Source organism: Heterodontus francisci, chromosome 14 (genome assembly GCF_036365525.1).
Source record: "Heterodontus francisci isolate sHetFra1 chromosome 14, sHetFra1.hap1, whole genome shotgun sequence".
Lineage (NCBI taxonomy): Eukaryota > Metazoa > Chordata > Chondrichthyes > Heterodontiformes > Heterodontidae > Heterodontus > Heterodontus francisci.
Window position 1 is genome coordinate 37,626,853 of NC_090384.1, and position 26,221 is coordinate 37,653,073.

Consider the following 26,221-nt stretch of genomic DNA (forward strand, 5'->3'; position numbering starts at 1 on the left):
ACCCAGCAACAGTTTATGTCCAACCCTCTATCTCTTCCCCCTCACGATTCCGGGTCCGTCCGTTCTTTGTTCCCCCACAACGGAGCCGCGGCTCCTTTGTTCACTCGGGCGGGTGACGTGTTTCCGCCGGGGAGATGGCGGCATGTTGTGTGTCGCTGCTCAGCAGCTGGAGCCGTCCGTGGGCTCGGGCCGCCGGTAAGAGGAGCGAACCGGGATCTTGGTCAAGACCTGGACTAGCTGGGCCTTGGAGCCCTCTGATGGAGGGAGTGTGGGAGGCTGTGTCGGTGTCAGGCTGCGGGTGTGGGCAGGTTATTGTATATGGGCAGTAGAGGGACGGGACATCCTGCATGGGTCCTACATAAAGTATAAAATAAAAACAGAAAATGCTACAAATATTCAGCAGGTCAGGCAGCATCTGTGGAGAGAGAGAAACCTTCATCAGAACGTGGAAAAGTGAGAGATGTAATAGGTTTTAAACAAGTGAGGGGGGAGGTTTGGATAAAGAACAAAAGATCTGTGATGGGTTGGAAGACTGGAAGGATAAAATGACAAGAGTTGGTAGTGTAGGGCCAAAGGGAATGGTAACTGAACAAGTAACGAAACAAAAGATGGGGTGAGAGGAGGTGTGAATGGCAGAATAATAAACAGCTGCTATCCGAAAGCAAAAACAAGAGGTACATTTAGAGAGGAAAACCATGGTGCACAGAGAATTGGGAGAAACAAACAGCACTAGAGCAGGAAATAGTAAAGCATTAGGTGGGTTCAATGTAAGAGGGTATGTAATGAGGTCTAAGTTAGGCTTAGTGTGCAGGTATCTGAATGTGCGGAGTATGATAAGTACAGTTGGAAAGTTACAGGCACTATTAGCCGCATGGAAAAATGTTTTTATTCTTTCACGGGATGTGGGTGTCGCTGGCTAGGCCAGCATTTATTGCTCATCCCTAATTGCCCTTGAGAAGGTGGTGGTGAGCCGCTGCCTTGAACCACCGCAGTCCATGTGGGGTAGGTACATCCACAGTGCTGTTAGGAAGGGAGTTCCAGGATTTTGACCCAACGACAGTGAGGGAATGGCGATATAGTTCCAAGTCAGGATCGTGTGTAACTTGGAGGTGGTGATGTTCCCATGCATCTGCTGTCCTTGTCCTTCTAGGTAGCAGACGTTGTGGTTTGGAAAGTACTGTCTAAGGAACCTTTGTGAGTTGCTGCAGTGCATCTTGTATATGGCACTGCTGCCACTGTGTGTCAGTGGTGGAGGGGGTGAATGCTAACGGTGATTGATGCAGTGCCAGTCAAGGGGCTGCTTTGTCCTGGATGGTGTCAAGCTGCTTGCGTGTTGTTGGAGCTGCACTCATCTGGGCAAGTGGAGAGTATTCCATCACACTCCTGACTTGTGCCTTGAGAGGGCAGTTAAGAGTCAATGACATTGCTGTGTGTCTCGAGTCATATGTAGGCCAGACCAGGTAAGGACAGTAGATTTCCTTCCCTAAAGGACATTAGTGAACCAGATGGGTTTTTTACGACAATCAATGATAGTAATGGTGCCATGAAACTGAGACTAGCTTTCAACTGCAGATTTTTTAATTAATTGCATTTAAATTCCCCCAGCTGCCATGGTGGGATTTGAACTCATATTCCCAGGAAATTAAAAGCAAAATACTGCAGATGCTGCGATTTCTGAAATAAAAACAGATAGTGCTGGAAATATTCATCAGGTCAGGCAGCATCTGTGGAAAGAGAAACAGAGTTAACGTTTGAGTTCTGATGAAAGGTCATAAACCTGAAACGTTAATTCTGCTTCTCTCTCCACAGATGCTGCCTGACCTGCTGAGTATTTCCAGCACTTCCTGTTTTTATCCCAGAAATTTAGCCTGGGCCTCTAGATTACTTGCCCAGTGACATGACCACTACCCCACCGTCTCCCCAATTTAAATTACACCAGCTGCAGTGGTGGGATTTCAACCTATGTCCCCAGAGTATTAGCCTGGGTCCCTGGATTACAAGTCCAGTGACATTTTTTTTTCTTTATTCGTTCATGGGATGTGCACATCGCTGGCCAGGCCAGCATTTATTGCCCATCCCTAATTGCCCTTGAGAAGGTGGTGGTGAGCTGCTTTCTTGAACCGCTGCAGTCCATGTGGGGTAGGTACACCCACAGTGCTGTTAGGACTACCTCATTACCACTACCCCTTCTATGCCTGGTGGATAGGCTTTGGGGAGTGAATTACTCCCTGCAGAATTCCCAGCCTCAGGATTGCTCTTGTAGCCACAGTACTTATAGGGCTGGTCCAGATCAGTGTCTGGTCAATGGTAACCCCAGGATGTGCCACTTATCAGCCCAAGCCTGGATGTTGTCCAGGTCTTGCTGCATATGGACACAGGCTGCTTCAGTATCTGAGGAGTAGCGAATGGTGCTGAACATTGTGCAATCATCAGCGAACATCCACACTTCTGACCTTATGATTGAAGGAAGGTCATTGATGAAGCAGCTGAAGATGGTTGGGCCTAGGAAACTATCCTGAGGAACTCCTGCAGTGATGCCCTGGAGCTCAGATGATTGACCTCCAACAACCACAACCATCTTCCTTTGCGCTAGGTATGACTCCAACCAGTGGAGAGCTTCCCCCTGATTCCCATTGACTCCAGTTTCGCAAGGGCTCCTTGATGCCATACTCGGTCGAATGCTGCCTTGATGTCAAGGGCAGTCACTCTCGCCTCACGTCTGGAGTTCAGCTCTTTTGTCCATGTTTGTACAAAGGCTGTAGTGAGGTCAGGAGCTGAGTGGCCCTGGTGAAACACAAACTGAGCATCACTGAGCAGGTTATTGCTGAGCAAGTGCCGCTTGATAGTATTGTCGACGACACCTTCAATCACTTTGCTGATGATCGGGAGTAGACTGAGAGGGCGGTAATTGGCTGGGTTGGACTTGTCCTGCTTTTTGTGCACAGGACATACCTGGGCAATTTTCCACATTGCTGGATAGATGCCAATGTTGTAGCTTTACTGGAACAACATGGCTAGGGGCATGGCTAGTTCTGGAGCACAGGTCTTCAGTACCATTGCCGGAATGTTGTCAGGGCCCGTAGCCCTTGCAGTATCCAATGCCTGCAGCCGTTTCTTGATATCACGTGGAGTGAATCAGATTGGCTGAAGACTGGCATCTGTGAAGCTGGGGACCTCAGGAGGAGGCTGAAATGGATCATCCACTCGGCACTTCAGGCAGAAGATGGATGCAAATGCTTCAGCCTTGTCTTTTGCACTGATGTGCTGAGCACCCCAGTTGTCAAGGATGGGGATGTTTGTGGCGCCTCCTCCTCCTTTCAGTTATTTAATTGTCCACCACCATTCACAACTGGATGTGGCAGGACTGCAGAGCTTAGGTCTGATCCATTGGTTCTGGGATTGCTTCGTCCTGTCTATCGCATGCTGCTTCCGCTGTTTGGAATGCAAGTAGTCCTGTGTTGTTGCTTCACTAGGCGGACACCTCATTTTACGTATGGCTGGTGCTGCTCCTGGCATACCTTCCTGCACTCTTCCTTGAATCAGGCTTGGCCCCCAGACTTGATGGTAATGGTGGAGTGTCATAATGTTCTATTCCAGAAAGTTAGATGGTGAAGAATAGAACTGTAGTCTAAACTTTACACACTTTATAAGCTTTTATATACAGAGATGCCCATTATAAACCTGTACCTCCAAACCCAACAACCAGAGTTTCAGTCTGCTGCTATACATAGAAGCACAAGTGAGTCCCCAGTGAATGCCCACCACCTGAATATGATTAAACACTCAATTAATTTTCAATTAATACAAAAGGTGGTAATCCTATATCAGAGGAAGCTGCTATAAACTGGTTCTATATAATTGTTATTTGTGGGATCATAATCACATAATATTGTTTATTTCTGTGCACTTCCCTGTAAAGTTCTGATTGTGACTACTTTGGTGGGAGATTAGCACCCATACACGATGTGTTTCACTGGCACAGCCTGAGAGGAAACCAATCTCATTTGAGACATAATGTGGCTAGTTTTCTCATTATAATGACATGTCTATTTAATAGTAATTGTGCACTTTGTGATCTAGTGCAACTTGACTTGTGTACTTCCACTTTAGCATAATAAACAGTTATACAGAGTGTAGATTGTTAATTGTATTTAACCATGTGCAGGTGAAGGGCATTAATTGGGTATTTCACATGAGCAGGTATAAAGAGGCATTAACTGAAACGGTTGAGTTTGAAGGTGTATGTGTGTAATGTTTCACTGTAAATACATTTTAGACTGAGTAAAGATTGGATCCAGTTCTATTCTTTCAACTGGTTTTCATGAATATAACAGGTATATTAATCATAGAATGATTTAGCCCATTGTGCCTGCACTTTGATAGGGCTATCCAATTAATTCCACTCCTCTGCTTTATCCCCCCAAGTCCTGTAAATTTTTCCCTTTGAATATTTGTCCAATTCTGATTTCAGTGTTATTGAAACTGCTTCTACTGTCCTTTCAGGCAGGTGCATTCCAGCTGGTTGTGTAATAACCAATGGGACGGCGCAGTGGTTAGCACCGCAGCCTCACAGTTCCAGCGACCCGGGTTCAATTCTGGGTACTGTCTGTGTGGAGTTTGCAAGTTCTCCCTGTGTCTGTGTGAGTTTCCTCCCACATGCCAAAGACTTGCAGGTTGATAGGTAAATTGGCCATTAGCAATTGCCCCTAGTATAGGTAGGTGGTAGGGAAATATAGGGACAGGTGGGGATGTGGTAGGAATATGGAATTAGTGTAGGAATAGTATAAATGGGTGGTTGATGGTCGGCACAGACTCGCTGGGCCGAAGGGCCTGTTTCAGTGCTATATCTCTAAACTAAACTAAAAAAAACCTAAAGTTTCCTGTCGCCAATGTTTCTTTTGCCATTCACTGTAAATCTGTGTCCTCTAATTACTGACCTTTCTGCCACTGGAAACAGTTACTCCTTATTTACTCTATCAGATCCATTTATGATTTTGAACACCTCTATCAAATCTCCTCTCAACCTTCTCTGCTCTGAGGAGAACAACCCAACTGCACCAGTCTATTCAACATAACTGAAGTCCCTCATCCCTAATATCATTCTAGTGAATCTCTCCTACACCTTTTCCAAGGCCTTGACATCCTTCCTAAAGTGTGATGCCCAGAATTGAACATAATACTCCAGCTGAGAACTAATCAGTATTTTATAAAGATTTAGCATAGCTTCCTTGTTTTTGAACTTGATTCCTCTATTAATAAAGGGAAGGATCCCATATGCTTTTGTGTACAGTGTTATACAGACAGAATGCAGGATATTAATGTGGAATGGACAGTGTTATACAGACATTGTACAAGATTTAACTATGCATGTCATAGGAAAGTTTGACATCAGTGGGTGTAGAGGAAAATATTCTACACTCTATAGTGAACAGTCCTTCATCTTGAATTTGGCCCCAGATTGTGGGGGAGAAGTGAATAAAGTAAGTTTTATTTTGGGAAAAAAGACTTTGAATATTTAATTGGACTGATAGAGGCACAGTAGGTGCTCAGGTTTCAACAAAGAAAGACATAAAAATAGAAATTCAGCATAAATGTTCAGAAAAACAATGAGACCAGAACAAGTTTTATTTTTTAAAAAAGTATTTGACTTAAATTTCTACAAATTCAAAAAGCGGTTTCCTGTTTGGATATATATATAAATGTTATATGCATACAGTATGTAACAAATAACATTCTCTTTTCCTAGTGTCTTCATTGTCATTTGCAGCAAGGTATCAGAGTTCTCAGAGCAGTGTGTTTCAGCCAAGGTAATTGGTCATTTTAGTTGATACTTATAAGTCATGCAGTACCCAGCAGAAAGTGAAACTGTTTCCACTACTGGGTGAGTTGGTAATCAAACGCCAGAGATATCAAATAGTTGGCAAAAAAAGCAGAGGGGATAAGAAAAAAAATTTTATGCAGCAAGTTGTGCTTGAAAGGGTGGTAGAAGAAGATTCAATAGTAACTTTTAAAAGGGAATTGGATAAATAATTGAAGGGGAAAAATTTGCAGGGCTATGTGGAAAGAACAGGGGAGTAGGACTCATTGATTAGCTTTTTCAGAGAGCCAGTTAAGGCATGATGGTCCAAATGACCACCTCCTGTGCCTTATGATATCTTAATAGGTATGATGGGCTAATTTAATGTTCAGTATTTTTTAAGTTTTTAAACAAAGGAATTAGATAAATCATGTAACTCTTGAACATCAGTGGTTCCATTAGCTGTTTGAGCTGTACAAAACTGCAAAAAAAAGTGTAGCCGCATTGTTCAAATTAAATTCCTATTCCCCACAATGGCTATTACTAGTTGGTGGAGAGTACTGAGTAATTGGCAGTTCAAATCTCTCTGGTCGCCTGTGCATTTAAATCAGTTTTCAAACTTTTCTGTGCAGGTCCCACTACAAATATTGACATGATTCTGGATGCCCTAGATCTAACTTCAGAAAGAGAATGGAATTTTGTCAAAGTTATCTTAAATTGAAAAGCATTTTCCAGTGCGATAGTCTGAGGAAAATGTGACTTGAGTTACGCCAATTTCACACTAATCCGTAATTTACTCTGGCCTTTGTGCCGCTTCAAGACTTCCACAAAAACCAGCAAAAGCACTATTTATCATAGTTCCTCGCGCTGTCAAATCAGCTGCGAGCGCAAATTTCCTGGAGTTACTTGCCATGTCCAGTACGGCAAGAAATCATGGCTGTCACTCAATTCTCTGCCTGGGAAAACCATTCAAGCTTTGCAGCTTCACCAATGTGGTTTGGGATTCATTTCACTTTTTATTTTGAATGCTCCTTTACTGACATCTTCAGTTTTCCTGTACTACAGATGGTGTTTTTCTATACAGTTGCAGCAAGCTATGGAGTTTTTTTATGACAGTTTAAATTACTGAATAAAAATTCGGAAACATTTAAATTCCTTGCGTCAAGGATACTTTTTTGCATCAATTAATTCATCAATACATTATTTTTCAAACTTTATTTAATATACAATATCTCTTATTCATTGAATTTGGCCTAGGATAGGCTACAGATTTTATTGTCCATGGCGTGTAACCCCCCACCCCCTCCTGACTCCCCAAAGCTTGTCCACCATCTACGAGGCACAAGTCAGGATTGTGATGGAATACTTTCCACTTGCCTGGATGAGTGTGGCTCCAACATTCAGGAAGCTCGACATCATGCAGGACAAAGCAGCCCGCTTGATCGGCACCCATGCCTCTCCTTAAACATTCACTCCCTCCATCACTGGCAGCAGTGTGTACCACCTACAAGATGCACTGCAGCAACTCCCCACACCTCCTTCGACAGAACCTTCCAAACACATGACCTCTTCCACCTAGAAGGACAAGGACAGCAGACGCACAGGAATACCGCCACTTGCAAGTTCCCCTCCAAGTCACACACCATTCTGACTTGGAAATATATCAGTGTTCCTTCACTGTTGTTGGATGAAAGTCCTGGAACTCCCTCCTTAACATCATTGTAGGTGTACCTGCACCAGATGGACTCCAGCGGTTCAAGAAAGCAACTCACCATCACCTTCTTAAGGGCAATTAGGAATAGGCAAGAAATGCTGGCATTGCCAGTGACGCCCACATCCCATGAAAGAATGAAAAAAAATCCAGAATTTGGCACAGTCTTGGGTCCTGAGGGTGCCAGATTTTGGACATCTGAACTGTACTACATAAATAAGGCCTGTCATTTTTTTAATTACAAGATCTGCTTGTACTTCATCAAGAATGGCTTTGAATGCCATTTGGCTTAATAAACTGAAAAATCATTTTTAAAGACTTCACTAGTAGTTCAGTACATGAGTTGGATTTCATAAATTTGTTGTTTATAAAAAATGTGTTGACTAATTTTACTGGTAATTTAATATTATGTCATTTTAAATTAAATCTAACAGAAAAGCAGTAACATCATTGTCAAAACCGCCATGGCCTGAGGTCAAATTGCCAAATCCTGCAGAAGAGGCAGAGCATCACATAGGTAAAATTTGAAATGTTGTACTTTGGCTAAAGCTCAGGCATTATCTGCTAGTAATTTATAATCTGATAGACACTCCCCATTAAGCACTTCTGTGGTATAATCCGATAGTAGTAGTGGTGATCTGTCCAAGGACACTTCCTCTGCTCATTTCTCCACGCCTCATGATCCTGCACTTTCCTCCTGTTATTTGTAAGAGCCTCTCTTTTTTAACTTCCATGAGAAATGAGCAATATCACTCGGGAAAAAGTGCATGAGATGGTTTCCCATTGCCTTCCTCAAGTGTTCTTTAGAAGAAGCACAAGTCCTCTTCCCAAAGGATCTTCCGCCATCACCACTGAAAATACGCTGGTTCTGCAGTTGGCCTTGCCTCATAACCCTGACATGGGACACCTCGCAAAAGGGCAGGAATGACCACCCTGAGTCTCAAATGACCCTGTTGTCCGATAGACATTCCCATTAAGCACTTGAGGCATAATTTCATTATCAATCCCTGCTAAAGCAACGTTTGGATATAATTTGATATTCCTATTGAAGAATCACAAAGAATAACATTGGATTTTGACCATTAAGCCATCATGGAGCCGGTTTGATAGATGTTGGAGATTTCTGAAAATCATGTCTGCAATCTATGATGCCAAAAGGCTAGTTTGGTCAGTTGACTGTTTTTTTTGCAGAAGTTATAAAAGATGTACAGACTCTCATCTCCACGGGAGCGTATGGCAGACTGTTTGCAGTTGTTCACTTTGCTAGTCGGCAATGGAAAGTAACCAATGAGGACTTGATCCTGATAGAAAATCATATTGAAGCAGACTGTGGCGACAGGATCAGGTTAGAGAAGGTAAGATAATGAGTGTGACCTTATGAAAGTGTGTATAGTCCGTCTAATCAGATAAAAAGTATTTTCACATTTATTGGGGAGCTTTGATCTTAATCAGATCACCAGCTTGTAAAGAAAAAATGCATTATTGACAGTGTCCTTGAGATGATGTTTTTAAAAAATACATGGTGCATGTATTTTTTGTAGGTTCTGTTAGTCGGTGGGGATGACTTCACACTAATCGGGAGGCCACTTCTTGGGTAAGATTTACCTTATTAAAAATTAACAGGAGTCACTAGTACACTAAAATTAGTCTTATTTATACTATTTACCCATGTAGTAGGCACCTATAAATTTTGTACTATAGAAAGAGCTAAATAATAAAATGAGTTTGATTATGACCATTTCACTTATGTAGTAATTGTTTAAAAATATATTTTTATTCCACATTGTAGTTATTTTCCTCTCATTCTCCAAGTGGCAAGTACTGTTCTGTGGGTAGGTGAACAGGTCAAAGACTTGCCCGCAGCTGTTTACTCAAACTGATCCGCTTGTTGGCTTATTTGGGACATATGATTTACAGCTGTCTTAACTTTGTAGTGGAAATTTTTTTTTGACAAGTGATTTCCTTTCATTACAAATGAGGACCCAGAGAATATCAGTCACTAGGAGCCAACAGTTTGCATTTAACCATTGCTTTAGTAGCACAGGATTTTCATTCAGCTCAAGGCTTTGGAATTGGACATATATTTGTGGCCATAATAAGCGATTGACAATGCCTATTAAACATTTACCAGTATTAGATTTTAACCAAACTTGAAAGTGGCTTTGGATCGAGTATGACTGATGGAGACTTTCCATGCATTGTTTCTTCCTATGTTAAATCTATAAACATTGAGCAAAGTTTTCTCTGGCTCAAAATGCTTAGGACTTCTGGAAAAGATGCATGTGCGTTTTAAGAGATTAATTTGGTGTAATCACAGTAGAAAGTATATAAAAACAAGAAATGCTGGAAATACTCAGCAGGTCTGGCAGCATCTGTGGAGAGAGAAGCAGAGTTAATGTTTCAGGTCAGTGACCCTTCGTCAGAACTGGCAAAGGTTAGAAATGTAATAAGTTTTAAGCAAATAAAGCAGGGGTGGAGCAAGAGATAACAAAAGTAAAGGTGTTGATAGGACAAGGTCACAGAGAATAACTGACCAGAAGGTCATGGAGCAAAGGCAAACGGTATGTTAATGGTGTGTTGAAAGACAAAGTGTTAGTGCAGAGAGGGTGTTAATGGACAGAAAAATGAACAACCCTGGCCCAAAGCATAAACGTGAAAAAACAGTGGAAAGGCACATGGTAAGAAAAATGAATGATGAAACAAACTAAAATAAAAAGAAAAAATAACTAAATAAAACGGGGGGGGGCCATCGTGCTCCAAAATTATTGAATTCAATGTTCAATCCAGCAGGCTGTAGCGTGCCTAATCGGTAAATGAGATGCTGTTCCTCGAGTTTGCGTTGATGTTCACTGGAGTGTTGAAATGACAAGCAACCGGAAACTCAGGGTCATGCTTTTGCACTGAGCAGAGGTGTTTTGCAAAGCAATTACCCAATCTGCGTTTGGTCTCCCCGGTGTAGAGGAGACCACATTGTGAGCAGCAAATACAGTATACTAAATTGAAAGAAGTACAAGTAAATTGCTGCTTCTCCTGAAAGGAGAGTTTGGGGTCTTGGATAGTGAGGAGACGGGATGTAAAAGTGCAGGTATTCCACCTCCTGCGATTGCACGGGAAGCTGCCGTGGGAAAGGGATGAGGTGTTGGGGGTAATGGAGGAGTGGAAGAGGTGTCGCGGAGGGAATGATCCCTTCAGAATGCTGGGAGGGGAGGGGAAGATGCATTTGGTAGTGTGCTTTTTATTAATACAGTAGAAAGTATGTTGTGATTTCATGAATCATGGTGAGTCCCAAAATCTGCTATCTGTTCCACTTCTTGTGAAGCATCTTGGGGACATATTACTATGTTAAAGGTGCTCTATAAATATTAGTTGTTTTTCTTAGACGAGACCTTGTGCGAGTGGAGGCAACTATCATTGAGAAGACAGAATCTTGGCCTAGAATACACTTCAGATTCAAACAGAGAAAGCGTTACCGTAGAACAAGGAGTAAGTAAAGATCCACAACACTTTAGTAATGTGAGCAAACCATTTGCTTTTAATGTATTGTAACTAAAATTAGTGTTTTATCTCAGGTACTTAGAAGTACTTCTTCTGCAAAAATCAGTGTAGAGTTCAATTTTACTGCAAGAGTGTAAAATCCCTCTGGTGCCTACAGATAGGCCTTTATTCAGTATATTTCTGACACATGTTGTATTTGACAGTGTATATGAATACATGCACTTTGAAGCAGCAATAATGATTGATTAAAAAGTGCTTCTTATAAACCTTTCTACAATTTTGTGTTCTATTTACTGCCTAAAATTTTTTTTCTTCATGTGCAATCCCTCACTTTGTTTATGATCATCCATTTACTTTTGTACTGAATCTATTTCTCTTTCCTCATGAATTCCCTTGTTTGAAACACTTTTCTTCTTGTTACCTCTTATGTTCTCTTTGGTCCATGGTCCTAACAGTTATCCTAATTCCTTGTTAGGCTTTTAATATTTTTAGCTCCTTTTGTTTTAATCCCTTAAAAGTTTTCCAGCACTATCTTCAGGTTCATTTAAATGGAATCATCATGCTTTTTTTTCTTTTACAGTAAATGTGCAACCTCAGACTGTTCTGAGGATCAACACAATTGAGATTGCTCCAGCTCTGGCCTGACAGTGCAGAAAATCTCATACCATCCAGGTTGTCTTGGTCAAATCGTGAGGTTAAATGAAAGGACATCATTCTGTAAACCCAGGGATTCAGGCACAGGGACGGTATTCCTCTGGCCTCTCAATTATGTGTTGTCTAACATTTTGAGTTTATTTCCATGGCTGACTGTTGGTGCTTTTGAAGGCTTTATGTAAGAATTGTATTCTAGAACAGTTAAATCTAATGTCAAAAGGATGTACAACATGTGAAAATAAATCTTTTTATTTAAAATAATTTGAGATGTCCCTTTTAAATATTGTTAGGGAGCTGACCTATCATGGAGGGAGGAATGTGTCACTTGTCAACCCTTAGCACTGCGGTAAGGATGGGGATGGAGGCAAGGGGTAGAAAATCAAAAAGCCCAATGGCCTGTGTGAATAATACAATGCTGAAGAATAAAGTAATGCACTTGTTGATAGATCTGCAAACCTTGATACCATCACGATTTGCAGACGGGCATTGAGGTTGTTTCATTAGAGTTCACGGGTCTTTGCGGGGGTGTATACTATTCTTCAGCAAGAGGCCTGTCCATGCATACTTATTCCAGAACGTATCACTGGATGGTGATCAGGAGCTGGAACTCTCAATAATTTTTCAAATCTAGTGTCCAAGCAGTTGTTTGTTTTTAATTGTTCTGTTGAAAACTGATTAGCCAATGTTTTTATGGAAAGAAAAAGCATTGGTAAAATAACTGGAAAATCCAGTCTACCAGTAATGAAGGAAGTTGACTTGTTCAGTCACCGTAAAGCAATGGGCCTGCTGATTAGTTACTTCACATTTTAGTTTAAGATATACAAATCAAGGATATATTGTGTCATACATCTGTGTTCACCCCAAACTGTAAAGATTAGGGGATAATGGGGGTTGAGGGAGAAGGGAGTCATTAACATACTGTGTGGAAAAAAACTGAAAAGGGCAAATTCTAAACAAACTGGGTAAAGTGAGAGTCTCAATGGTGCATTTGTCTCTGTTCAGTTATGATGCAAGTTTCAAGGATTAAAACAGCAGTTTCAAGAGTGTTTTAATTAATGCCCTTTATTACTTTTCTACAGTTCTAAAATAAAATAATTTTAATATGATCAAACCCTCTAGACAAGTTAAAGTACAACAAACAAGAATCCATAGAAGACATTTTAATACTGCTCAATCTAGCAAGTTACTATGTTACAAATAAAAACATGCATTTATTTGGGCCTTTCACATCAGGATGCAGATTGTAAGATCCAAACAGTGAATGAAATTAATATGAACCAATTAATCTATATTTGGCAATGTCGATTAAGGAAGAAATGTTGGCTAGGACACAGAGAGCTCCCTGCTCCTCTTCAAATAGTGCTGTGGGATCTTTTAGATCCATCAGAACAGACCAGTACTGCATCAAGTTAATGCAGACTTATATACAAACCCTCTTTCCCGCACTGAAATAGGTGCTCCAATGTTGGAGTGGGGTTTGAACTCTCAACCTTCTAACTCACTTCAATGCTACAAACTGAGCTATGCTGATAAATAGGACCTACAGTCCGAAACGAACAGGAATAGGGTTCTTCTAGTTGTATTACAGCTATTAGTTGGAGTTGCTGAGGCACAAACCATATATTGTGCAGTGAATTTAGTTTTTTAAAAATCTGGAAGTAAAAAGCTCGAATCAGCAAAAAGCGACCATGAAGCTGTTGGATTGTCGTTAAAAACTCAACTGGTTCTTTCAGGACCCTAATGTCCTTTAGTAATGTAAATCTGCTATCCTTATCCATTCCAGTCTATTTGTCTCCAGTTCCACACCAACCTGAGACTCTTAGTCCTCTGAAGTGCCCAGCAAACCACTCAGTTGTATCAAACTGTTACATTGTACAACAAGCAACATTACTACAACAGTTCAAGAAGACAGCCCACTACCATATTCTCAGCACAACTAGATATGGTCAATAAATGTCGGCTTTCCCAGCGACACCAAGACTTTTTTTTTTAAATGGAGCTGTGTCTCAACAAGGGTCAATGGCTTCAGGGGAGAAAACTGAAGGAAAATACATAACAGTTCAGGTTTTTCAGTCAGCTAAATATTGATTAGAGTGCATTATTTATTGTGCAATTTCAATAGTGCCATGAAAGAATACAAAAAGACATTAACACTGATAAAAATTGAAAACATTTCCTTATGTTCTTATCGGGATGGTTCTAACACAAGGACTGTGTGTTAATATAGACATGGTACAATCTGTATTTGAAAAAAAAGTTTTTTTAAAAAAAAGCTTCCCAATAATTAAATGAAAATTTCTCCCACATAATACACTTGTGCCTAAATATCAAGAAGCACTTCAAAAATAATCACTGGTTATACAGTGCTTTGGGATGCCCCAGGATGTGATAAGGTGCTATATAAATGCAAGTTCTTTCTTACAAAGATCAACACTAGCACATTAACAGCCAAAACCAAAGCATCTGAAATTGTGCAAGATGAATGTTTGTCAACTAAATACATGTTAATGCAAATGGAGACTTTAGCCAACACAGGAGGACAGTTTATTCCTATTAAACACAGACACATTTCAAGTCTAAGGAGGAAAACATCACTTTCTGACAAGTGGCACATGCAAAACATTAAAAATAAAAACAGAAAATACTGGAAACAGGCAGCATCTGTGGAGACAGAAATAGAGATAACATTTCAGAGTTAACTTCTGATGAAAGTTCATTGAACCTGAAATATTAACTGTTTCTCTCTCCACCTGACTGTTTACAGCATTTTCTGTTTTTATTTCAGATTTCAAGCATTCACAGTACTTTTCTCATTTTACATGTAATGCATTTTGTTTTCTGATTGTTCATTTTTATCTCCGGTAAGGTAAAGAATATTAAATGATCATAGTGTTTGTGTGTAGGTAAATATACATGGGTTTGTGTGTGTGGCTTCCCAGCAAGTGGAAAATAATGCAGGATTAGCAATCGGTAGGTAACCCACAAACAATAATAGACATCAATTTATCAAAATATTCAGTCTGATGGAATTAAATATTTTCCTAAAATGGGACCAGTGTTTCAAACTTGGTTGCTTTCACTCAAATACCATTTGTTCACAAGTTTAATTGGACTAATACAGATGTCTTGAGGAAATGGAAGATTTAGAAAAAAGATATTAATCTGCTGCTCAAACTGTTCAGTTTCATTTTTATCCCCTATTTAAATTATCTTTGGCACAGCATATTTAAATAATAAAAATGGTCTAGGTTTCCTTGAGGTACATATGATGAAATACAAACCTAGTCCATAAATTTAATTTCAAAAATGTTTTAACAGCACCCCCCTTTACATGGCAAGGTACTTGACAAGTAAAGTTAGGGGCACATGTGGCAGAGTTTGCTATAAACTTCATTTTGTGCACTTTTCTGGAGTCCCAACAATGCTTAATATATACAGGCACTTTTAGTAGAATTCATTTCACATTTTGATCACTTTATGCAGCTTCAGTCACTGGAAATTGTTCTTAAAAGATATATTCCACTTGGCTGCATACTGGACCTTATTAACATACTAAGGATCTCATTAAGGTAGGCTGCCAGTACATTATTGTAATGTGAAATAACATTGAATACCATACACAAGTCAAGACTAACTTGAAATTTTAATGGAATCAGTGGATGTATTTCTGGAGCAGGTTATGTTTCAGCAAACCCAACTCTTGCCACAGGATTGCTTATCTGTCCTATACAACAGAAACTGGTTCATTCATGGACAAATGCTACTTCAAACATCCACTGGAGGAATAGGTGATGCATTTTGCCACAGTTTGTCAATTCTGTTACAAAAACAAGAAATGCTGGAAATACTCAGCAGGTCTGGCAGCATCTGTGGAGAGAGAAGCCGACCCAACGCTTCGGGTCAGTGACCCTTCTTCGGAACTCTGTTCAATTCTGTTGCTGTGTAGCAATATACAGTCATGTTGATTCTAAAGTCACACTACTTAAGACTGCAAGAATCTATCAGGGTTTTTATCACAGTGTGTATGTTGCACAAAGTAGAAATTGGTGTGACACTAGGAACGAGGCACACATCACCATGGCACATACCGACAACAAAAATATCTCTAGGTTCAAAGGCAAGAGTGGTTCTAAAGGCAAACATGGTAAAACATTAAGGGCAAGTTTATTCAAGCACCTGTTTTCTTGGTGACAATGGTGAGTGGTCCTTTGTTCACTTTCATTTGCAGCAGCCTTTTTTCTTATTACAGTCATCATCTAAATGCAAAGCATCTTCTTTCTGTTTGTCTTCCTGCTCGCTCAGCAATCTGCAAATAGTTTTGTTTTCATTTAAAGAAAACTTAAATCATCATTCCTTTGCATTTTTCAGTGTTTAATCAAAATAGTATTTTTAACAACCTTAGATTTACTAGGTACCTATGCAGCTTATTTTGGTAAAACACATTTTCACATTACATGCCAACAGGTTGGTTGGGACTTAGAAACCAGTACTTAAGCATTTGTCATGCAATCCCCATTACTTCCTGCACTATTTAAATAACAGTTCAATTCACTGCAGTTTAGATCACTATTCCAGTATCACTGTAGTTTAAATTGCACGGTCCAATATCACTGCAGGCAGTCTAAACCACTCCACTTCTTCCTCCTCATTTAAAAAAACACTCCTTAGTACCTATATACTTTGCTTTGGTCACCTGCCCTAATGTTTCCTTCTTTGGTTCAATGTCAGTTATCTGTCTAATTACACTCCTATGAGATAGCTTACTATGTTAAAGGTGCTTATAAATGCAAGTTGTTTGAATCTCACAGACTAGTACACTGCAGTTTGAATCACGTAATGTACTTGTAAGTACATTATTCTTTGTCTCATTTTCATCCAGTCATTTATTGCTCAATCCGTTAATCCAGATTTTCTTAAACAAGTAATTAACTTCATTAATTTAAATGTTCAGCCTCTGCACAAAACTAGAGCCATACAAGGTAGTCTGGGTCTATACTTGGAGACTTACTTTGCACAAATTACTGTCATCCTTCCCACACCATGCACTTGTGTGCAGGGCCTTCATCCCTATTCCTGATCCCCAGGTCTAAGAAATTTCCCAGAAACCAAGAATAAGCAGGTTGCCTCAACACTTGGATCTGCATTATCACTCTCTTGCACAGTATTGCTCCAAGCACAAACACAGTTATGCTGAGACACCTGAATTGAGCAATGCATTCCTCTCTTAGTCACTGTGCAATCAAAGTGTACATTAGCTTTATAAAACATGTGTAAACGTATATTTTTGAAAATTCAATAAAATATGACGAGTTTATCATTAAAAGGAGCACTCAGCAATTTTACTCCCAAGTGTCATATATACCTACATAAAACATTGAGATACTAAATTTATTTAGAATGATATAGGTGTAAAAGCTTCACTTTCATGAGTTATATCAATCTGAACCCTCAGTCCTTCCAATGCATTGCCACCTTGTAATGTCCACTTCAGCTACTGGCTATCCAAAGGCTTTTCAAATATCAGCCTTGGCTCAGAGGTAGCACTCTCACCTGAGTCAGAAGGTCACGTTCAAGTTCCACTCCAGAGACCTGAGCACATAATCTAGGCTATCACTCTAATAAATTACTGAGGGAATGCTGTACTGTTGGAGGTGCTGTCATTTCAGATGAGATGTTAAACTGAGGCCACATCTGCCCTCCCAGGTGGATGCAAAGGATGCCATGGTAAACTTAACGTTTGAACTGTTGTTGTAATATCTAGAGACTATGAAATGCTAGTTAATCTTTATTAATTCTTTCATTTCTGTACCAATGGCAAAGCTGATGGACACAGTGGAAAAACAGATTTTAGACAGTTTCATTGCTTTGAGCAAGCATGTTTTAAATGCAAAAAAGCCAAGGAAATAACTGACAATTTACCTTGCCACGTGCATCAGTGGTTCCATTATGTTATACCCTGATTTGGCACTGCATTCATAGAACACTGCATTGTACTCCTAGTTTCAAAGATAGTTTTATTAATCATTGTTTTATAGGTGTAACATGCTTTACAGATTGAACTCTGATCTCTGCTTACAAGAAGGGACAATTAGCTTCCTCACATACATTAATATGCGTGGGCTGAATGGCCTGTTTCTCTGCTGTACATTCAATGTGATTCATGTGAAAGATGGGATATATCAGAAAACATTTGGATCTAATAGACTTTTAAACTGTCAAGTGGTCCAAGGATATATTTTAAATCCAGTAATTTCCACAATTAAACTTATTTATACTGTAGTTTCACCAAGTCAAGTCATATCACATTAAAAACACCATTCAATGCTGTTAAAGAATGTCCAACACCACCTTCTCAGGGCAACTAGGGATTAGGAATAAATGCGGCCTTACCAGCATCACCACATCTGAGAACGAACAACAAAAAGTGACAGGATTAGACACACCAATATAGGTATAGGCCTTGTTGAATTCAAATATAGGTATCTACCATGAGAAGGAAAATGCCCCTCTTTGCTATCTTTGGAATGAGCAGATAGTTCTGGAACACTTCTAAATGGATTACTGCAATTCTTTGTCATCTATTTAACTCAACATGATTTGATGAGAACGTGAAAGGGATTTGTTCCTCATAGCTCTCATCATTAAGTCAGCATCTTTGTCACTGATGCTACATAGAATTTACAGCACTGAAACAGGCCATTCAGCCCAACCAGTCTATGCCAGTGATTATGCTTCATACAAGCATCCTCCCACCCTATTTATTTCATCTAACCCTATCAACATAACCTGTCCCTTTGTCCCTAGTGTACGTCTCTAGCTTCCCCTTAACGGTGTCGATGCTATTCAGCACAACCACTCTATGTGGTATCAAATTCCACATTCTAACCACTCTCTGGGTAAAGATGTTTCTCCTGAATTCCTAATTGAATCTATTAGTGACTTACTAAATACTGATTTCATTTTTTGACAATGTTACAAAGGCAGGGGTTTCTCCAATTGGAGTATGTCAATCATACCAAATTTATCCCCTCAGCAGAACCATCCACACATACATATTTCAGTCACTCCTGTTTTTTTTAAAAAAGATTTTATAAACACAGAAAAAGGTTATTCCATGCTTATCATGTTTGTGGCCTCATTGAATCTAGCCCAGTGGGACATTGACAACACCTGAGAAAGTTGCAAAATTCCACAGCTAGTTGTCATTTTACAACCTTAAAATAGTTAAACTAAGCAACACATAAAAAATGGATTAATGTGAAAGCTCACCAGTCAACCAGAGCCAATTCTGCCAATTATGCTATTCTTGGTACAGGTTTAAATGACCGTCCCACACTTCTTTAGTGCTCCATACAATTAATGCAGAATATATAGTCCAAATTATAGTCACAGTCTTGAAATCAAAGTTTTGCTTACCTCTGCTAACCTTTCACCTTCTGCTTTTGACACCTGTCCTGTTTCACAGTCTAGAGTATCTATCTTGTTTCCAAGTAGACAAATAACTGCCGTTTCGTCCATTCCTTCCTGTTTAAGCAGAATAGTAAGAAACTCTCTTTATTTTAGAAGGAAGCAACAAAATATGTTAATGTTCATTTCTGCTCCTGAAACCTAGATTTAAAATTGTCCAAAATCCGGATAAAACAAATCATAATAGTTGAGTGAAGTCTCATAGTACAACAATATAATGCTTGTTTCTCAGCCACTAGGATACAGTTTCAAGGTTTTCTATCAGTCAAATCCACATCCAGAGGATCATCATTTCAGGGTGGAATGGAGGGTGGAGGGAAGAAAAATTAAACAAATTGATGCTATTTGACATTTCTATTCCAAGTTATTTCCTCCTGCCCACCAATCCTCAGAGGGCTAGCTAGCCTGTTGGGTTAGTACCCTTTCCTTTTACCTCTGAGGCCTAGTTTTGAATCCAGTACATCGTAACTAAGATTGGGAAGCATCCATCCAATTCCTTTTCTTTGTCGATCCACAACAGAAACCTTTGACAAATTAACACAGATTGAAAATCTCATTCAGAAGGGCCACAAGGATGACAGTTTACAAAATTGAACTGCCAAGTTGTTCTGAGTTTGGAGCAGAGGCACATTACTGGTTCCTCTCCTCAGGCACTATCTGCCTCATTTTCAATTCTGCTGCCCATTAACCCCATCCTTAAAAAAATCCATCCTTAGCTGCTCTGTCCTTATTAACTTGCACCGCATTCCAAAGTCATTGAACATTTTGTTGCCTCCCAAATCCCTGCCATTCCTGCACCACAATTTCTTGTTTCAATCCCTCCAATTTGGTTTCTGTCTCTACCACAGCACTAACCAAAGTCACAAGCAAAGTTCTGTATGATTGTAATTGTGATGCATTATCTCTCCTCTTTGTAGTCTTTGGCACAGTCAACCACATAACCTCCTCCAGTGTCTTTCCTCCATTGGCTGGCTCCATGTGGTTGCTTTCGCTTGCTTACAATCTTACTTGTCTAACTGTTACTGTAACATCTTTATCAATGGCTTCTCTGCTTCTCTTCCCACCTCTGCACTGGTTACCTCAGAAGTTCCCTAGATCCATCCTTGACCCTCCTCTTTCTCATCTAAATGCTGCCCTTTGAGAACCTTATCTAAGGCACTTGGTCAGTTTCCGCATATATGTTGACAACTCTGCCTCTCCACTGTCACATCAAACACTCCCAGGACAGGTACAGCACGGGTCAGATACAGAGTAAATCTCCCTCTACACTGTCCCAATCGGTATGCTACATCCTTAGAACAATGTCCCGTACTGCGTAAGCTTTGCAGTTTCTACTCTAAAAGTCATGTGACCTTTCCCCGAGTTTGCCACATTCATTCTTGACATGTGGATTCTGTGCAGCCAGTTGCAATGCCACAGATTTCCTAAGGCTGGGAAGATTGATTTTTAACTGATTCCCTGGCAAGCTATCATTATCTATATCACTGAGCCTGCGTCACAAGGCTGAGTGAGACTGGTATTGGTGCACTGTGAAAGTGACCTGACTGGGATCCCCAGTTAATGCTAATTTAGGGGTATTGCAGAGATTAAATACAGAGTAAAGCTCCCTTTACATTGTCCCATCAAACACTCCCAGGTCTGGTAGAGCATGGGATTGGCTGCAGACTTTGGAGTACTTCCTGTGTGCAATCAGCGGAAGGAGCTGCACCCGTGCAGGCTGGTGGGAGTTGCAACTTGCAAATTACAAGTGTGGAATTGATTCTATCTATCTGAGGAAAAGAGGATTTGCATTATTTTGGAGAAGTGGGTGTGGAGCACCAGAAAACTCTTTGTTTGGACTGTTGGGGAAGCGAGAAGAGGCCGGAAGATCCAGGGTTGGGGCTTCTAGAATTTATAGGGAGCCCCTGTATTTGCTTTTGTGCTTTTTCTCCATTCTGCACAAAGGGAGCTCCCTCCCCACCCCAACTGCGTGGCTTGGGACAGCTGAGGTTGCCGGGGTGAAGAAAGTCTTTGTGGAATAGCAGGAAGAGGAAAGAACAGGATGGCCCTAGCCAATCCAGGTGAAGAAGCCTCCTCTGACTGGAAGACTGGACGTTGGACTCTGTAGTAAGATGCTCCAACCACCTACTTAAAAGAAACACCCTCGCAGCCTTTCTCTCCCTTTGACCACTCAGCCACCTATCTTCTTTTCCTTTACCTTTCCACCCCTATCCTCCCCTACTCCTACTCCCACACCATACTGTTTAAAGTATTTAAAAAACCCTGTCATTTCCTTTGTTTGTTAGGGGTGGGCCTGGCTCTTTGACCACATGGCAGTCCCTTCTTCACCGGTGGTGGGCCTGCTCGCTCATATGCTGCTGTGGCTGCTGCAGCTGCTCCTGTTTCCCCGTCACCATTTGAGCTGATAACATCAAAGCGTGGGGTCAAGAGCTGCATCCACCTTAACATGACGATTGAGGCACGCATAAAAGCAAAGGTCAAAGTTGTCGGCCCCTTGGCCATTGTTGCTGCCTCTAAAATGTATGGGAAGGCAGTATTTTTCCTGAAGACGGAGCGGGCAGTGTTCCTGGTCCTGAACAAGGGGCTCACCATGGGTGGGACCTTTCTGCCAGTGGACCCCGGAGGCCACTGCGCAGCGTGTCAACTTATCAAAAGTCCTGCTCTTTATTCCCAGCGAGCTCTTCCTCCCCCACCTGACCACCCGGGGGAGGTGAGGTCAGGGATCAGCCCAGTCCTGCTCGGTCTTCGAGAAAGCTGCCTCCGGCGTGTCTACTCCTTCTGCTGCCAGCACTTTATGCAGCTGGCTCAGGAGGAGGTCTTGGAAGGCCATTTCAATGTGGAGTTCCAGGGGGAGGCCTACTGTGTCATCTGGACCTCGACGGGGCATGTTCGTAAGAACTGCCCCAACCATCTGGGCTGCCAACTCGACCTCAGCGGCCCATGGTGGCGCCACTGCATCCCCCCCTACTCCCCCTACACCTGCATCAGATATGGCTCATGCTGTTCCAGAGGCTGTGGTTTTCATGGCCTCCAGCGGGGAGGGGAAGACCCATCCGGGTGGAAGGAAGGTGCAGCGCAAGTCAAAATACCCGAAGGTGTGCCCCCTGGATATGACAGAACGCCCTGAGCCTGAGCTCAGCGATAAGTCTGATCCCGGGGAGCCCACATGCCCTGTGGCTCAGTTCAGGCCCAAGGAACCTGGGCAGGGGGGTGTGGAGGTAGAAGCAGAGACCTTGACTGAGATGGAGGTCTCTGAGCCCCTCCCGGAATAAGAGGAGGAGGCGCTCCTCCTTTGAAGAGGACCCTGAATTACTGGGTCCATCTCCTGGCGCGGGTCCTCAGGCTCCCCCCGTCATCAGCACCATCAGGGCCTCGACCCTTTGGTGGAAACCCTCTATCACTTGGGACAGTGGGCGGAAAGAAGCCCCTGTAAATTTGGCAACTCCCGAGGATGGGGGCCTGCCCATGGTGGGGGAGCCTGTGGAACCACAGGGAGAAAACACTCACTCTGCCGCTGGGATGGGTGTCCTGGGCAAGGGCGAGAGCTGTGAGGGTCAACCCTCCCAACCACCTGTTACTGCCGCCGGGATGTACCCAGCCCAGAGGCCGATTTGCACAGTGTCCCATCTGTGGACTCTAGCGGGGGCGGGGGAGATGGCCTCCTTTCTCCACTTCCAGTTCTGGCTCCGGCTGGATTTCTGGGGTTGGGAACACTCATCCCTCCTGGGCTGCTCACTGGCCCGGGATGGAGGTGGAGGGTAGTCCTGAAGCACAGGTGCCCATAGGCTCAGGCTCCCAAGAAGAAGCCAGGGAAAACTCCTCCACCATCGATCCTGGGGGTGTGATCGAGATGGAGGTGGGACCAGCTGGCGCAGCCAGGACATCCACCCCACAGTGTGTAGTGGGGATGTCAGCCGCTGGCGGTGACTATCCGGAGGATGACGAGGACTCAATGTGGGGCACAGAGGACGATGTTGAGTCTATCACCAGTGAGGCAGTGGACTCCCTTGTGCCTCCTACCGAGTCTCCTCTCATCCCTATTGCAGAACTCTGTGACTTCCTTGTTGCCTGCAGGGGTTGCCGTAATAAAGTTCAGCTGGTCCTCGACTGGTGGTGGATTTTGGTGCTGATCATCCAGTCCTTGGTGCTGCCCTCAAGAAGGGGGGCATGGGTGTGGAAGTGAAACTGGTTGTGAGGCACCAGTTCAATGCATTCCTCTCTGTGTTGCTGGGGGAGTGGAAGGCAAGGTGTACTTCTGATCCCTCCTCACAGTAAGGTGTCGGTGACAGGGTCAAAGTACTTTTGACATGAAGATAACCATAGTCAGCATCAACATCAACAGCAGCAGGGGGTCTCTCCGCAGATTTCACAATCTCTCAGTCCTGAGGGAAGGGAGGTATGCAGCGAGCTTTCTGCAGGAAACCCACACCATTCCGGGAGACAAGGTCACCTGGCGCCTGGAGTGGCAGGGTGGGGTCCACACGAGTCATCTCACCCCTATTTCTAATGGGGTGGCCCCGACTTTACAGCTGGAGATCTTGGGAGTTAAGAAGCTTGTGCCGGGCCGCTTGTGCTCCACCTTGCCATTCACCCGGGTGGCATGCCGCTCCACTTTGTGAATGTGTATGTGCTCAGGCCTGGCGCATTGCAAGCATGCTTCTTTAAAGACGTGTCTGCTCTATTGAGCTCTATCAATGTTGGCAAATACATCATTCTCGGCGGGGATTTTAACTGTACCCTCAAGGTGAGGGATCGCTCCGGTCCCCAGCATGGCCAAACGTCGGTGTAGAAGTTGAGGGAACTGATCAGCTCCCTCGACTTGGTGGATGTCTGGCAGAATCTCCATCCCGATTCCAGCATCTACACATGGAAGTCTGGACGAGGACGGTCCTGAATCGACTGCCTCTACATTTCGCAGGTGTACGCCTCCTGCTTCTCGGTGGCCTCCATGTAGCTGGTGACGTGCTTGGACAACCACCTGCTGTGGCCAGAGGTCACTCCACTCCACAAGCGGGCAGTGTCCGTGTACTGGCACTTTAACAACCAGCTGCTGGAGGATGTGCGATTCCAGGACTTGTTTCATCAATTCTGGGCCAACTGGAGAAGGAAGCGGTGGGGGGTAGAATCCCCTCCTTGAGGCTATGGTGGGATGTGGGCAAGACTCACATCTGTGTCTCCTGTCAGGAGTACAGAAAGGGGTTGATCAAGAGGCGGGAGGCCAAAATCGGGCCCCTGGAGTGGGAAGTGCTCGACTTGGAGTCCTGTCTTGGTCAGGCCGTCGTGAACCCAGCCCTGTGACAGGCATACAAAGAGAAGAGGGACGTGCTGAGGGACCTGCAGCTCGTAGGGTCCAGAACTGCGTACGTGAGGCCGCGGATCCAGATCCTGGAAGATTTGGACAGCACCTCACCCTTCTACTCGCTGGGAAAATGGCGAGGGGTCCGTAAGCAGCTCATCGAGCTGCTGGCCGACGACGGATCTTCCATCACATATCTGGAGGGAATGGGCCTCTTGGCCTGTACCTATTACAGCACGTTGTTCTCTCCGAATCCGTCCAGCGAGGACACGTATAGGGTTTTGTTGGAGGACCTGCCGAAGGTTAGCCCAGAGGGCGCCGAAGGACTGGGAGCACCGCTTACATTGGCGGAGCTGACCATCGCTGTCCACCAGCTCTTGAGAGGCAAATCCACAGGGATGGACGGGCTGACTGTGGAGTTCTTCAGGACATTCTGGGACATCCTGAGGGGCTATTACACATGGGTCCTAGGGTAAAGCCTGGAAACCGGGGAGTTGTCCCTCTCATGGCACACGGTGGTCATTGTCCTGCTGCAAAAGCAGGGTGATCTCCGCTTGCTTAGAAACTGGTATCTGGTCTCCCTCCTCAGCACGGATTATAAGATCTTTGCCTGATCTCTGTCTACCCGCCTGGGCTCTATGCTGACCCACATGATCCACCCTGACCAGTCCTAGACAGTCCAGGGCCTGATCCATTTTTCCCAGAGGACTGATCTGTCAGTTGCCTTTCTCTCCTCAATCAGGAGAAGGCGTACGACAGGTTGGATCACAAATATCTTTTCGGGACTCAGCACGCTTTCAGACTTAGGCCGCATTTTGTGGCGCAGGTCCGACATTTGTACGCCGCCGCAGAGTGGTTAAAGTTAACGGGTCCTCTTCACTTCGAGAAAGGAGTACATCAGGGATGTCCCATGTCCGGCCAAATATACACCATCAGTGAGAAGCCATTCCTGTGTCTGCTTCACAGGAGGTTGGCAGGTTTGGCTCTGGGAGAAATGTTCTGGACTCCTGGTGGGTCAGTGGCAGACAGGCTCCCTGCCGGAGGAGATAACGCCTTTTGCGTGGAGCACCAGGCACCTCCTTTATCTGGGAGTCCACCTGAGCCCTGTTAAGGAAGCCTGGCAGGCGAACGTCACCACTTGGCTAGGGCGCTGGACAAGACTGCTCCGAGTGCTTTTCTACAGGGGCCAAGCGCTGGCCATAAACCAGCTGGTGACCTCGATGCTGCGGTACCGGTTGGTCACTTTGGTCCCACCCCCTGCATGTGCCACCAAGATCCAGAAGAAGCTCGTTGATTTCTTCTGGAGCAAGAGGAAACACTGGGTCTCTGCCGCAGTCCTGAGTCGATCCCAATTGAGGAGGGCAGTCAGTCCTTGGTGCGTGTCCATACCCAGGCTGCGACTCTCCACCTTCGGACCCTGCAGAGATACCTGTACATCGAGCATCCTCCCAGATGGTAAGCACTGGTGACGTACTTTTTCTGCCGGGGCACTGCCTTCACGACAACAAGCAGCTCCGGGCGGCAAACGCTAGCCGCACCTCATTGAGGGAGTTGCCTGTCTTTTACTGGGATCTATTCAGAGTCTGGAACATGATCACCTCCAGTCAGGGTGCTCTCCCACTGGCGGAGAAGGTGGCCCTGGCTGTCCAGCTGCCGACTCTGGGGACGGACCAACAGGTGGAGGAGAAGCCGAATCTTCTGGGAAGCCCCTCACTGTGGGTGTCGAGGGGACACGGGAGTGTGGAGCACTCCCAGCCAAGCTGACCCCCACTTGGCCGGAACTGTTCATCGGACCCAAGCC

At 43.4% G+C, this 26,221-nt stretch overlaps 3 protein-coding genes across 7 annotated transcripts in view; 1 reads left to right on the forward strand and 2 right to left on the reverse strand.

The window, feature by feature from the left end:
* Positions 1–181, reverse strand: part of ighmbp2 (immunoglobulin mu DNA binding protein 2) — a 91,671-nt gene extending 91,490 nt beyond the window's left edge. Inside the window, exon 1 of the mRNA XM_068046011.1 lies at positions 3–181. The gene's annotated coding sequence lies outside the window, so the exon portion shown is untranslated. The remainder of the gene's footprint in view (positions 1–2) is intronic.
* On the forward strand, positions 87–11,918 carry mrpl21 (mitochondrial ribosomal protein L21). 2 transcript variants are annotated; one of them, XM_068046017.1, is made up of 7 exons: positions 87–195; positions 5,747–5,807; positions 7,943–8,025; positions 8,700–8,863; positions 9,050–9,102; positions 10,888–10,991; positions 11,584–11,918. In XM_068046017.1, the coding sequence occupies exons 1-7, from the start codon at positions 135–137 to the stop codon at positions 11,646–11,648; spliced, it is 591 nt and encodes a 196-aa protein (XP_067902118.1). In that variant the 5' UTR covers positions 87–134; the 3' UTR covers positions 11,649–11,918. The 2 variants fall into 2 exon arrangements, with proteins under 2 accessions (XP_067902118.1, XP_067902119.1); XM_068046018.1 differs by lacking the exon at positions 5,747–5,807 and having other exon boundaries at positions 93–195.
* Positions 11,919–12,721: 803 nt separating this feature from the next.
* The window catches only part of cracr2b (calcium release activated channel regulator 2B), a 211,833-nt gene continuing 198,333 nt past the window's right edge, over positions 12,722–26,221 (reverse strand). For all 4 annotated transcript variants that reach the window (XM_068046019.1, XM_068046022.1, XM_068046020.1 and 1 more), the window contains 3 exons: positions 19,074–19,181; positions 17,577–17,653; positions 12,722–15,963 (listed from right to left, as the gene is read on the reverse strand). In XM_068046019.1, the coding sequence (XP_067902120.1) occupies positions 15,876–15,963; positions 17,577–17,653; positions 19,074–19,181 (273 nt within the window). In that variant the 3' untranslated portion in view covers positions 12,722–15,875. The remainder of the gene's footprint in view (positions 15,964–17,576; positions 17,654–19,073; positions 19,182–26,221) is intronic.

Excerpts from the sequence above, each read along its gene's own strand:
- mrpl21 (XM_068046017.1), top strand. The coding sequence starts at position 135 with ATGGCGGCATGTTGTGTGTCGCTGCTCAGCAGCTGGAGCCGTCCGTGG. Across the intron at positions 196-5,746 it reads TCCGTGGGCTCGGGCCGCCG|TGTCTTCATTGTCATTTGCA; the intron begins GTAAGAGGAGCG and ends CTCTTTTCCTAG. Across the intron at positions 5,808-7,942 it reads AGCAGTGTGTTTCAGCCAAG|AAAAGCAGTAACATCATTGT; the intron begins GTAATTGGTCAT and ends TAAATCTAACAG.